General features: G+C 49.2%; 1 protein-coding gene across 4 annotated transcripts in view; it reads right to left on the bottom strand.

Annotated features, from left to right (window-relative positions):
• Positions 1–14608, bottom strand: part of usp (retinoid X receptor ultraspiracle) — a 36720-nt gene that overhangs the window by 10538 nt on the left and 11574 nt on the right. For 2 of the 4 annotated variants that reach the window (XM_011152635.3, XM_025304816.1), the window contains exons 2-3: positions 3081–3207; positions 2480–2641 (exon numbers count right to left, since the gene is read on the bottom strand). In XM_011152635.3, coding sequence (XP_011150937.3) covers positions 2480–2641; positions 3081–3207 — 289 coding nt within the window. The remainder of the gene's footprint in view (positions 1–2479; positions 2642–3080; positions 3208–14608) is intronic. The other 2 variants (XM_025304813.1, XM_025304822.1) reach the window with 2 other exon arrangements.

The raw sequence follows: 14608 nt of genomic DNA, 5'->3' as shown, positions 1-14608 counted from the left end.
TCAGGTTGTAATGATATTTTTGGGGGCAGGCGCGGCACTTTGGCGGCCAACGGGCTAATATCGTTCAGCCAGCAGCTATCGAGGCTATCTCGGATTCGCGCGCGCGCGATCGCCTTAATTGCGCGTCGCGCAAACGCTTGGATGTTATGTGTACTAACGAACAGAAGATTTGTGATCTTTTCAGCGTCGGACAAGTCTCCGCCGCGACAATCTTTGCTGACAATCGCGCCGTAGAATTCGCACTCTGACGATCGCAATTATTATTATTCGCTTTTCAATTCAGATTCAGAATAGACACAACGAGACACATCGTCCCATGGAAGAATAAAAGCTGCTCGCGCGACGCGAGCGGCAGAGAACGGGGAGGGGGGGGGGAGGGGGAGAATAATTTCGAGTGCCACAAGAATAAAGAATACAACGCGTCGTTTCGGCATCGATAATTGTAGACGCGACTGACAGAGAGTGCGGAATAGCTATTATAACCGACGACTCAGCGAATGCGCTGAGGGCTGATGTTTGCGTGTTCGCGCATAAAAGTCATCGCAGATGTTCCTTTCAGCGTTGCGTGCGTTTCGAAGACGCGCGCACGCAATGCGACGACGATGCGTGCACCGCGGGAGCGCACGATCGCACAGTTGTAGCTCTGTGCAACACGAAAGACGATACGCGAGGAGTTACAACAGGCAACCAACCCCGTGCGTTGCGATCGCGTCGTCGCACCCACTATCGAGTTTCTTCTCGCGCAGCGCCGCCGATGACGAGACACGGCGTTACACGCCGTTGTCCGTGTCGTGACGACGTGACGCGACAATGCGACGATGCGTGTTGGTTCGTCGACATTTTTATTATTCCACCGGGCAACAGTTCGACGCACTGACGCACGATTATGCAAACGCGCGACGCAACGTTTCGCTTTCGACTTTTCTTCTTTCTTCTTCCACTTCTTTTTTCTTTTTTTTCTTCTTTTTGTTTCACGACACTCTATGGCGCCGCGACTAACATACAACGCCCAACGTTCAGTTTCCAAAGTTCAGCATCGCGACACATACAATTTCGCGAAAGAAGTCGTCCGTCACGTTACGTAACGTGAGAGCAAGATGACTGAAAATCTACTCGAGTGTAATTGCTGCAGCAACTAATGCGCGATTGCAAGCGCGCAGACGTTACACGAAACGGAAAGTTTGAGAGCTGAACCCGCGACGAGACGAGCGTATATATATGTGTGTGTGTGTGTGTGTGTATATATATATATATATATATATAGCGACGCAGCGACATAGCACATCTCACGAACACAAGTTAATACACCCGCCGACCCCTCGAGTAAAGACACTAGACGGCCTCGAGACTTATCGAGCGCTAAATAATTGAGGAAAGGTCGATGGTTACGTGTACTCGCGACAAAGTTCCCGAGTTAGGGGAACCAACGTTGCGCGGATGAACATTTCTCTCCGTGCAAACTCGTTTCGTCGTCCGACCGAATTATTCGTCCGGCTGCGGCGCGGCGCGGCGCGGCGCGCGCGTGTCGACCGCAAATCTTGCGCCGTTTCTCTTTTGTACTATTGTAAGAGAGACCACACACAGGTCGCGGAGGTTACTTGGAGGATAATCGGCAAAAACAAAACGTTCTTATCCGTCGGTGAGAACGTTTCTTATCGTCACGTGTCGCTGTAGGTAGAGGTATAACGATACATGGATAATGAGCGTAGTGTGCGCGCGCTCGTTATTATTGTATTCCGGGACTATCGGAATTATTCGCGTCGCGCGGTCGCGCTCGTGATTCCGTTAACGAAGGTCAGGATTATCAAGCGAATTCGAAGCGAACCTTGAACCACCGCCGCCGCGCGCGCTCATGGAAAAGTCGCTGAACGCGATGAAATTCATATTGACGTGCGTATATATCGTCGAACCTTTCCTTTCCTCGTCTTTCGCGACGCGCGGTCGCTTTCTTCCTTTTTCCTCGCAAAGAACGATGGACAGTGAAAAACGAGAACTTTTCTTGCTTTACATAGTCGGTAGCGAAGCGCAACGTTCGCGAGACGAGAGAAATATACGAGCAAACGAGCTCGCTTTCGACGATTGCCATCGCGCAATCGAATCGAACGTCAATTATTCTATACACACACACACACACGGGCATGCGCGAATACAAGGTTCGAACTTGTATTCGCGCAAATACGACGAGCGAGAATCACATATTTTTCTACGTTCGCGACTATGTATTTGATTTGTTTTCCTACGAATGTACAATCCCGACTTGAAACATCTTCCGTAAAGACATCTTCCCTGTCGACAATAAAAACCGTAACACCGCGACAAAATGTTCGGTCAGTAAAAAAACAAACAAACAAAAAAAAAAAACAAACTCACCGTGTATTTGTGTTGCTCACGCGGAGGGGCAAAGGAGCGCGTATTATTACTTACTTAACTTAAATATTTGTCACGTAATTACGTACGTAGCTACCTGTAAAGAGCTCACCTGTAAACGCCGTAATGTTTGCCACTCGCGCGGTCGCCGCAGATCGAGCACAGGTGTTTACTGCCCGATAAGGGGTGATTAGGCGGGTAAGGTGCGACCGTCTTGCTCTGACCACTGGGCGACGTGCTCAGGAGGTTGCTGTGACAACCGGCATTGAAGGATCTTACATGTAAAGCAGAGAATAAAGAGAATCGTCCATAAATCGAACTACCGCTACCGCGCGCTATCCGCCCTCTGTCTGTTCCGACTTCCGACGAAAGTCTTTCCGCCGCGAAAGTCTTTTCCTCTCCGGTCGATCTCATCTTTCATCTCATCTTTGTACAAACGGATATACACGCGGTGTGAAACTTGAATTCAAACGCGTAAAAACGAAATTCGTCGATCCTTCGTTTGTGCGAATTTATGCCAAATTTCTTTCACGCGTAATCGCATATACTCTCTCTCTCTCTCTCTCTCTCTCTCTCTCTCTCTCTCTCTCTCTCTCTCTCTCTCTCTCTCCTTCTGCCGCGCGCGACAGAATCGTGAGACAAAATTTTACATTCTGAAGGCTGATATTGCGTCGTCGAACAACATTACAACAGTCAACAGACGGGACGCTCACCCTGGACTATTGGGACCACCCGATGGACTAAAGTTTCCCGGATTGATGAGGGCCGTGTCAGGTTTCATGTCGAGGGGACTCTGCGGGTCCACCGATGACATTGACATATTGCTGTCCAGGCTCAGCCCTGCAACACACAAAAATATAATACATGGGGGATGCATCTTTAGACCGCGTTTCGCCAGATTTGCGCTCTGCTTTCTTTCGCGCGTCTCGACTCGCAAAATTCCCTATTTCTCCATCCAATTCCTTTCGATTTGAGTCGATCAGCGCGCGCTCTTTGCTCTATGCTCTTTGCGCATCCTCCCTACTAAAACGCTAAAATGCGGTGAGAGAACACCGCGCGCAGAACAACGCGATTCTTCGTGTACGTTTGTGGCGTCTCTTCCGCGTCCTTCGACATTCCCCTCTCGCTATTATCGCGCGAGGACAACGCCTCTCGGTCGATATAGCCAGTGGATGTTGAGTAGTCGTCGCATGGATCGAGTGCGACTGCGAGGAGCTGCTGACGAAGCTGCTCCATGTCGATCTCCTCCTCCTCCTTGCACATTATATAATATAAATCTTTAGATACAAATCTCTATTCATCACTTCAACTCATTTTCTCATTTACATGTAATTTTGCTGTTATCCGATTGTCCGCGCGATTTTTCATACTCTCTCTCTCTCTCTCTCTCTCTCTCTCTCTCTCTCTCTCTCTCTCTCTCTCTCTCTCTCTCTCTTTGTTTCTTCTCTCTTTTAGAATACGACAACGAACCAAGAGGTAGCACGAAGAATCTTTCTGGCGAAAGATTTTTCATCATTTTGCAAGTGCAAATTCGGAAGACGAAAAGACGCGCTTCCTCTAAAAGGAGGGAGGGAGAGAGAGAGAGAGAGAGAGAGAGAGAGAGAGAGAGAGAGAGAGAGAGAGAGAGAGAGAGAGAGAGAGAGAGAGAGAGGTGTGTAATGTCGAACCACGAATGAAGAGCGATGCCATGCGCGATCATTAGCCGAGGAATTCTGCGGCGAAGGAGCTTTTCTTTCTCTCCTCGACGCCTCGCGTGAAGCTGAATTCTTTTCCTTTCTCCGGGAGGGAAGATTGAACCTCGCGTGCAAACGCGTGTCTCTCGTATTAAATATAATGGTACCGTACCGAGAAGATCTATAAATATTAAGTAACAGCCTATTCACACTGGAGAAAAGCTGGAGATTTATGTGTCTGAAGAGAGTGAGATATGAAATGATGACCTTACTAGATCCAGGAGATCCAGGATACCAAGTATCTTTCAAGTGTGGTATGCAGGATCTACACGTACACAAGTCGAGTCGAGAGACAAAGACGAGAATCTAAATGAATAACGTACGGCGAGGTGTGTGTATGTATCGAGATGCAAACCGCACAATTCTTCAAATTCAAATTTCTCACGATTCTCATTTCCCAATTCTCAAAGGAAAAATTTCCAAAAGAAAAAAGGAAAAAAAAAAAAAATGAAGAATTTAAGCAATTTTTTCGACATTTTAAAGTTACCATCTCGCGCATCGAAGAAAAAGAGAAAAAAATCTACAGAAGCAGGTCTGCGTTTGGCATTTACGATACGAGTAGTATGCGCGCGGACCGAGGCATTTATGACGTTGCGGTGCTTTGAAAACGAGAGTTGGAAGAAACAAAGCGCCCCTCCCTTCCGTGAGAGTGAGATTTTAGGATGACGGTGGATTCGTAAAACGACGGTTGATTCTTCGTCGCACGTTGAAAGCACATTTCGCCGCAGGTATTGGCCGCAAAATATTGTCCGGGTGGAGAGGAGGGTGGCGTGACAAATGGGTTTTCTTCATTGTAAAGATACAAATTGTACGGAAATGAATGAAAAGAAATGTGCGACCCGCGCCTCTTTCGTCCCTTTTGTCCTCGTCGTTTTATATGGGAGTGCAAAACTTGGAATTATAGAATGTAGAACATTTATCCGCATGATTTCTCGCGTTTACACGTGCGCGCGCGCATGACACTTTTCCGCTTCTTCGAATCTACCGAAGGGAAGCCCGACACTTGCTCTCTCGTCTCTCTTCGCGACGATGAGATGAAAAGTTTGCACTTGGTGCTGAAAAAAATGTGAAATCATGGATGGACCTCCATATGTCCGTCCATCTCGTAGAGAGATTCTTCTTCTCTCTTACACGTGACACATGACACATGACATTCATACATTTTATATTTAGTTCATTATTGTTGGCGGCCATGATGTATGTACTCGCTGGTTCGTACCACGCGATTCGCGTTTTCTCCGCGCTGTAACACGCTGTAAGGGAGAAAGAGATAAATGACATTTCAATCGATTCCAAATATCGAGAGACACTTTGCAGGCAACGTCGACGACGAATATTTCTGCGGGCAGACGCAGGAGCGTCAAGAGCCCCGCCGCTCTTGAAGGAGGTTGTGTTATCCACTTTATACTCGTAATCTGGGATAAGATTGAAGACAAAATTCTATTCTAAGGTGAAATTATACCTCGACTTTGGATCAGTGTGTTATCTCTTGAATATTACAGGATATGCAACAGCGGTATATACACAGACACAGGTTTGCCGCCGAGTTTCAGTATAAATCAGCGGATCGTCGGAAACGGATTTTACAGAGCAGCAGAGTGGCCGGAGCAATGAGCGTACGAGCAATGAGAGACGATCCGTTCGTCGCGGACGCGCGTCAAGTGCATTGGTAATTGCACGCCTGACGTCATTCCACCCCTCCGCTCTTTCTCAGAGTCAGAGAGAGAGAGAGAGAGAGAGAGAGAGAGAGAGAGAGAGAGAGAGAGAGAGTGAGAGAGTGAGAGAGTGAGAGAGAGAGAGAGAGAGAGAGAGAGAGAGAGAGAGAGAGAGAGAGAGTGAGAGAGAGAGAGAGAGTGAGAGAGAGAGAGAGTGTGAGAAAGAGAGAGAGAGAGAGAGAGAGAGAGTGAGAGAGACTCGGTCTCGACCCACGGTCTCGCTCGGAAGCGCATCACTAACCGACAAATGCGCAGCAGACGGATAGATTGGGATTTATGGTAGTATGTTGTCCCTGCATGCATGCATGCACGCACACATACACACACACAGCCAGATGACCGCCAAGTATCGATGGTCACTGACCAGCGACGCACCGATTCCTCTCGTGACAAATATACCAGAGCCTCGCCGCTCGCTATTATGAGAGATGTATGCTCGTTTCATCATTTTTATAACAACTATGTAGACAAATGATTATGCGGCCGAGTCGTGTGCGTGTGCGCGAGGGATAAGAAGAAGGTATGTCGACATACTTTGAGATGACCGACGCTACAGAGACGACGCCCCGTCGAATGCGGCGATTATTTTTAGGCCGATGCAACGGCCAGGCGGCGCGTTATATATCGGCCGGGAGAGTTCGTGGACCGAGCACGAAGAAGCGTTCGATGAGGAGGAGGAGGAGTGGAGGAGCGGCAGCCGGTGGAACGGGGCCACGTGGCTCCGGTGGCCGCTCCGGTGACCCACAAAATGATTTATGCGGTCGAACCGCACAGAGAGAGAGAGAGAGAGAGAGAGAGAGAGAGAGAGAGAGGAGGGAGAGGGAGAGAGAGAGAGGGAGAGGAGAGAGAGAGAGAGAGAGAGAGAGAGAGAGAGAGAGAGAGAGAGAGAGAGAGAGAGAGACGGAGAGAGAGACGGAGAGAGAGAAAACTGGAATTATTTCCTGGGCGTTTGCGCCGGTAGTAATTTGCGATAACGACCCAGGATCAAAATAGCGCGCGGGCGGCCAGGGATTCCACACCTTGCGATATCGGATTTAGCATCGGCTCCGTTTAGACTCTGCTCCGTTTGCTCGAGATAAAGAGACGGACGTTTCTCGGGACGTTTGTCGGGCTTGAGAGACAAATGCCGTAGATGCCGTGATCGATTATACAACAATCATACAATCATAAATCTCGCGACCTTTGTCTCGTCAATCGACATTTGCGTACGAGCGGCGAGAAAGCGCGTCCACCACGCACGCCGCCCGCCCCCCCTCCCTCCCTCTCGTCTTCTTCTCTCTTGGCATTTCCTCGTCGCTGCAATCGCGGCGGAAATGAGTATTAAAAGGTTTCCCGCGCGACCTCGGGACATGTGATCGTAGTGAGGTGTACACGAGATGCGTGTGCGTGCAGTGCATTCGCATTCTGCGTGAGTGTATATGCGTGCGCGTGTCAACGATTCGACGAGCGCGCGCGCATAGATGAGTTATACGTCGAGGTCGTAGCTCTTTCGCTCTCGCGAAAGCTGACTTCTATTTCGAGTGTCGGATCGTCGTCGTCGTCGTCGTCGTCGTCGTCGTCGTCGTCGTCGTCGTCATCGTCGTCGTCGTCGTTGTTGCGTGCCGCTCATCACTCTCGTTTATTAAGCGCCGCTGCGTCGCTGGTTTAATTACGCAACCGGCCGGCCGGCCGGTCGCGCCACCGCCGCCGCGGTCGGCCGGTTGCCTGCAAAGAGGACCGAAGGTCGTCGACAGACTCGCCGCCGCGAGAGACTCCGCGACGCGGCGACAAGAGATAGAGCGCATCGCGCGGCGAATGCACGACGCGATGCAATCGCGTCGTGTACATTCCGAGCGAATCGTTTGCACCGACACGCAAGCAAGCTACGCAACTCTGAAAATTTGCAATTTTCTCACTTTTGCCAAGAGTTGCACAAAAGAGAGAGAGAGAGAGAGAGAGAGAGAGAGAGAGAGAGAGAGAGAGAGAGAGAGAGAGAGAGAGATTTTTGGCTAGATATTCAAGAGACAGAGCATCTTCATCTTTCATTCTCTCCTTCCTCAATGCGACTCGATATCGTTGATTTAGGAATTTTTACGCAGTTTCCGCCTATTTTTCGTGCACGTACGCACGTCTTCTTCCACACAAGAGAAGAATTACATAACCAATGCCAACGGTAAGGCGCGGCAGATGAATCGCGCTTTCAGTGTCGAGACAAAAACATCGCCGCGCGCGACCGTGTTGCATTTCTCTACTCTACTCTAGGAGAAAAGTAATGGCCACATGACCACGACTAGTACGATCTCTACGCTACGAGACGGCAATTAAATTTATTCGTTGATACTAATCGCACGTCGTCGTGGTCGTGGTCGTATAGTATAGCGCATTGAGTAATTTCGCACAACGAGCGGCCGTAAGCGCGACTTTAACGCGACGTGTGTCGGTCGGTACAGAGGGTGGGACGAGGCCACTAGAATGGCCACAAGGCCAACGCCGCCGGTGTGACGGTGTATGATTATACCGCGTGCACGCATACACACACGCGTACACGCGTACAAGCGCGATTATATACGCATGTACCGGCGACGGCGGCGGCGGCGGCGGCGGCGCGCGGCGGCGGCGGCGGTGGCGGCGGCGGCGGCGGCAGTGTCGGCCAACCTTGACCAGACGCAAACAGCACGACGACGACAGTGCAACGCTCGAAACTCGCGCACGTATATACGCACGCACACACACACACACACACACACACGATACATTCGCGCGCATCGACGACGGATGGAAGGAAGAAAGGAAGGAAAGACGTGCGCGCGCGCTCGACGACGCTCGAGAAGAAGCACGACAGAGCGCCGCGATATCTTGTGCGAAATTTCTCATTCCTCCCTACTGTTTTTTTCATTCGTTTCACCTCTGTCACGAAACGCAAAAAAAAAAATATATATATATATCGTTACTTTATACGCATACGATTCCTTCCTCCTGCGCTTTCGTTGTCTCGAGAGATATTTGCGGACATGGAGAAGATGTGAAGAAGAAGAAGAAGAAGGGTGAGCATCGATCTGACCTACAGCAACGATGATTCAAGCGACCACGCTACTAAATCCGGGAGAAATGACAAGACGACCATCTCGTATCATCCCGAGCAAACAGCGTGTTTCACGGCCGACAAATCAAGGCCGGGAGCGAGGCGTAAGAATTAGGAACGGTCACTCACGTACACGTGGCATGTGACGTCCATGTTTCAAACGATTGGAACTTTCGGATTCTGCGACGTTCGTCGCAGTGATACACGGCGGCTCAACGGCAACGCCAACCGACAGGAGGAAGAGAAGAAGACTGAAAAATTTCTTAAAAACTACAGATTCTCTTCGACAGAGATCTCTCTTCTCTAAGTAAGTGGTAAAAATTCAAAAGTTACGAGAAAGGCCGCACGATTGAGTTTTCCTTGCGCGCTATTGCGTCCTATTATGTATATGTATATATAGATGTACGTTGAACTGTATCATTGTGACAAATTTGACAAATTTGCCGTTGCGCGAGACGCGCGCGGTCGTCGTTATATATTATCAGTGCCCGACGAGAGACGGTTGTTCCCGAACCCCGTGGATGAATACTTATGAGCCACATGGAGGGAAGCGTAGACAACCTTGAAAACAACGATAAACCGTATGACTGCGCACAGTTTCGTACTGCATTCCGTACTGTCGAGAGCACCGAGAAAGAGAGAGAGAGAGAGAGAGAGAGAGAGAGAGCACTGAGAGAGAGAGAGAGAGAGAGAGAGAGAGAGAGAGAGAGAGAGAGAGAGAGAGAGAGAGAGAGAGAGAGAGGAGAGAGAGAGAGAGAGAGAGAGAGAGAGAGAGAGAGAGAGAGAGAGAGAGAGAGAGAGAGAGAGAGAGAGAGAGAGAGAGAGAGAGAGAGAGAGAGAGAGCAAGCTGATTGGCGGAGCTCCTCCGCCAGCAAATACGGCGACGATAATGAAGTGAATCGGCGCGAAGCCTACTCGTTCCGCCTTCGGCTTCATCATAAGAACGAGAGTTCCACTTGTAAAATAGATCGTACATTAACATACAAAACAGTGTTCTGTACCACCACCGGTAGAACACCGGTAGAGAAAAAAAAATCACTGCGTTTATCAGAAAAAGTCCCGTGCCCGTAAAGGGATTGAAGGAAACGACCGTATGTTTAATATCAAATGCGAGCTCTAGCTCGGGGAGTATCGTTTCGAGAGTCAAGTCGACACGCGCGGACACAGAGAGGATCGCAATCATCGCTCGTCGATACTCGCGCGATCCGATTGGGTCATCGGTTTTCGTGGGCGCGGAGGGGGCCCAACCAGCATCCATTAAGCGTCGCGCGACGCATTAGCAAAGCACCGAGACTGTTTTTCCGAACTCTTTTCTGCCGAAATGTTCGCTGCGCTGCGCGCGTTTTGTTTCCCGTGTGGGCCGTCTTTTAAAAGCCGCTTTCTCCCTCCTCCACCCTCGGTTCTTTCGTACGTTTGTTGGTTGGCTAAAAGCGACCAGCGGCCGCGCGTCCAGCGGTGCGGACCGATAACGCGGTCGCTCTGACTGAGAGAGAGAGAGAGAGAGAGAGAGAGACTCGCGCTGCTGGTACTCATTAAGATTGCCAAGCGTCGTGCCTCTACTACGGTTCAATGAATGCAAACGGCGTTGTTTGCACGCGCGCGCGCGCGCTCGGGATAAACCTTATCTACCAGCGGAGATTAATCGTCTCTGATAAATCAAACGATAGCGCGGCCGATAGCGAGTCTGAGCTGCTAATTCGCACGCAAAATCGCGCGTCGTCGCATCGAGAGAAGAGAATCGTTCGACGCGACATGTCTACACGTGTCTCTCTCTCTCTCTCTCTCTCTCTCTCTCTCAACTCATTCCCTGTCAAACATTTCTTTCCTGCCTCCATTTTCTTTTTCTACCCAATTTCTACCCAATTTCTCTCAGACGCGTCAAAAGTCCCAAGCTCGTGCGTGCGCGCGCGCGCAAAATATAGAGAAGGATAAAGAAATGATAATAACAACAATGATTATTATAGATTCATTCACGATTCCAAGCTCGCACCACGGTCGGGTAGAGTCGCTGAGAGCGAAACGTCTCTGAGAAAGTCAGGATTTAATCTATTTGTGGAATTTTGTCGACGCGTTTGCAAGACTGCGCGCGTGCTTTCGGCGATGACATTGAGCTCGTACAGCAGCCTCGCTCAAATGAGTAATATGAAAGTGCACCGTTCGTCAGTCCGCGCTAACTTTAGATTCGATGTAAACCTATACCGGTGTGTGCGTGTGTATAAGCACGCGCGCGCGCGCTCAAAAGCGCTGAATAGTGTGTGAAATAGTTGGACACGCGTGGTTAACGTTACGCGCGCATATGCAGAGTTTGTCCCACTTCCATCACGTCGCTTTCTTACAACTGATTCCCTTCAACGGTCAACCCACGGCCGATTATCTTCAAACAGCGAGATGTCGGGTTAATGATCGTTTCCGTTGAAAAGTGCAAATGCTGCTGGAAGATAAATTTTACGAGAGAAAATTGACGCGATTCTCGCAAAAGAGCACATTTTCTACAGTGAACATATGGAGCAATTTTTATCTCGATGGAATTTCGATCTCACGTCTAACACTATAAAGGTCCAACATTACGGTTTGGGAAAGGTTCCCACCTCCTCCCTCCTCCTTTTCTTCTGCTATCTTCGTTAGAGAAGTACAATACACATGTGTATATTGTTCCAAGGGACCAAGGGAGAGAAAGGATTTTGAGGCGATGGTTGAAGAAACCGCTGTTAAAGGGACAGCATTATTCTGGCAACAGCGGCTTCGACACGGTCATTCTTCTTTCCGCATTATGCTGAATCGCGCGACGACGGGATATGATGCGTCGCTCGACGCAACGCGATCGGGATGCGACTCGGCGGCGGCGGCGGCGGCGGCGGATACTCAGTGTCGTGTTGGTTACTCATCGTGCGAATATGCGATTCAGCGAGTTTCGACGACGGATGTCTGATAAGCGACTCAGCGACGGCCAATACCCAACACCTCAGGCTTTTTCGAGATAAAGTTCTTTAAGATTAAATATAACCTATGTAGAGACAAATTCCAAATTGCATTATTTATTATTTTTGTAATACTTTCTTTCTTCATCTATTACGCACACACACACACACACACACACACGATAGCCTAGTTTATATCACAAGCTATAATTTATCTACAAGTAAAAATCGTAATTGGAATTAATTGATCGTCCTGCCCAGTCTCTCAGAGACATCGTCTTCTCGCGCGATTACGCACCGTGACATCGATATCCCGCGCGAACATCGTGACGAATCGATCCGTCGCAGTTGGCGAGGCCAATCGCGTTGTGCGGCCCACCCCGATTCCTCTCCTTGGAGGCTGTGCTTCTCGTCGACGGACATTAATCGCGGCGGCGGCGGTGGCGGTGGCGGCGTCGGCGTCGGCGTCGGCGTCGGCAGCAGAGCAACGAAGGACGACGAGGACGAGACGAGGGCGGTAACGATCGGTCGTCGCGTGCGAGAGCAAAGGAACGCGATTTTTCAGTTATTATTATCGTTACACAGAGAGGGCCGCGGCTCGGTCTTTACACAGGGTGACGTCACCGTCTGACAATCTGAACACTCTTCCGAAACTGAAAACCAGTTTCCCACCGCACGCGCGCGCGAGAGAGCCATAGACCGCCGACCTCTGTATGCGCGCACCTTTAGGCGCATCATCGTCCTGCCGCTGATGCCGCTGATGCCGCTGATGCCGCTGCTATTGCTGTTGCCGTTGCTGCTTGCGCCGACCGGTCGTCGCCTTCGCGCTAACGTGCTACATGCGAGAGCGAGCTACTCCGAGATCGTAAATTCGCTATAAATCCCCGCCGTTTGTTGACCGACCCGGCCATAAATCGTCCAACATTCGCGATACGTATATACATGACGAAACTGTGATAAATCGCGTCGAATTCATAGACGTACGATCTTCCGCGAGAGAATCTTGCAGCGTGAACGAGAAATCACGGCTCGAGATCTCATCGGCTTTGGCGCGAGTCAAATGTTTCGTTATTAGTCGATTAATACTATCTCTTTCTCAGAGATAGCAGAGGTATGATAGATTAAAATATCTTGCGCGGACATTTTTTAGCGCGTGTAAAACGTACGAAACGGTATGATGTCGCGTCGCATGCGTGACGTTAATTTCCCATTTCTTTGCACTTTTCTACCACCTCTTCTCGCGAAGAGACTGCGCGAAAAACTCTGGTGAAATGAAAGAGACAGTGAAGAAATTCGTAAGTTTTCGTCGATGCGTTCGATATAAATAAAGATAGCAAGAGATGGATAGATGGACAAATAGAGAGAGAGAGAGAGAGAGAGAGAGAGAGAGAGAGAGAGAGAGAGAGAGAGAGAGAGGGGGGGGGAGAGTTTTCAACAGTTTCCTGCACGCAGCTGCGACCGGATGCTGCTCCCACACTGGGCCAACGTTATAACGTTGCACATACAACCCACGCGATTGTACATATGCACGACTGTACGAAAATAGTGCCTGGCGTCCCTGGCGTTCCAGTCCTTGAACCCGCGAAAAAAGTCGCATTGGATTAATGACACCTCCGTAGCTTGACTTATGCCGCTCTGGCGGATCCACGCAATGGCATTAAGTTAAAGGTTTGTCACTTGCGAGTCTCTCATAGGAAATGCTGCAAAATGATGCGACGACAAAGTTTTCTCTGTTATTAACATTTATCTCACAACATGTATCTCACCCCCCCCCCTCTCTCTCTCTCTCTCTCTCTCTTTCGTCTTTCTTCTTTTCGCCATTTCCATTTCGTCCGAGTGAGACTAAACTCGCTCACTCTTCGGTTTACATTATATCGATGGCGTCGTCGTTATAATTCGCGCGCAATTCGCGAGGCGCTTCTTGTGGGCCAGTGTGCTCCGTTAATGTACCGTGCACACAATGTACGCACCTTGCGGACATCTAAATTTAGCAAGTAAAATTCGAGCAATCAGGATGATACGGGAAGATGGGCTGGGTCATGCGATGTAGAGAAGAGAAAAAGTCCATTATAAGCGGAGAACAGAGCGCCACTTTGTACAATTCTGCGAGTACACAACGCGGCACTTTCTCGCTTACGTTGTACCGTAATAAATATTTAGACTTGTACCACGCGCGCGTGTACAAGTCCGAATAGATAAGACGCGCGATTTCGTATCTTTCTTTCACACACACACACACACACACACACACACATACACACACCATCATCGTCTTTACAATCTGTCGACGAGCGACCGTAGGTTCGCGCAAATATAAAATGAGCAAATTATCAAAGGAACTAATAACGATAAAGAGATTTTAAGGAATGAAGCGAATGCTCCATTCCTCATTATGTGTCCATGCCCAAAATCAATACGTTGCTGACTAAAATTCAAAATATAGATCAAATGTGGATAAAGATAAGAATACTGAGGTGATGAAATAATGATATTATTCTTAAACAACGACCTTTCTTCTTTCTCCTGTTTTGGATGTTCCAAAAAGAGATAGAGAAAGAGAGAAAGAGAAAAGCGCGTATCGCGTATCAGTGTTTCACGCGAAACTGCGAACTACGGAGAGCCGATGTCAAGAAAGGGATATGAAGCTTGCTCGACGATTCTGCCGTGCCAGCTTATCCGATATTTTTTCGTCAAACACATGACGCGATAAGTTGAAAATACGGCGACAGCGAGAGTAATCCGTATGGCTGGGGTACATCACGATACGAAAATATTTTCGCGCCATTTTCATTACGGCCGTAATAGGATTCCCGC

Source organism: Harpegnathos saltator, unplaced genomic scaffold (assembly GCF_003227715.2).
Source record: "Harpegnathos saltator strain DR-91 unplaced genomic scaffold, Hsal_v8.6 scaffold12, whole genome shotgun sequence".
In the NCBI taxonomy this organism is placed as follows: domain Eukaryota; kingdom Metazoa; phylum Arthropoda; class Insecta; order Hymenoptera; family Formicidae; genus Harpegnathos; species Harpegnathos saltator.
The sequence above is the reverse complement of the archived record's forward strand: the minus strand, read 5'-3'. Positions and strand labels throughout refer to the sequence as shown.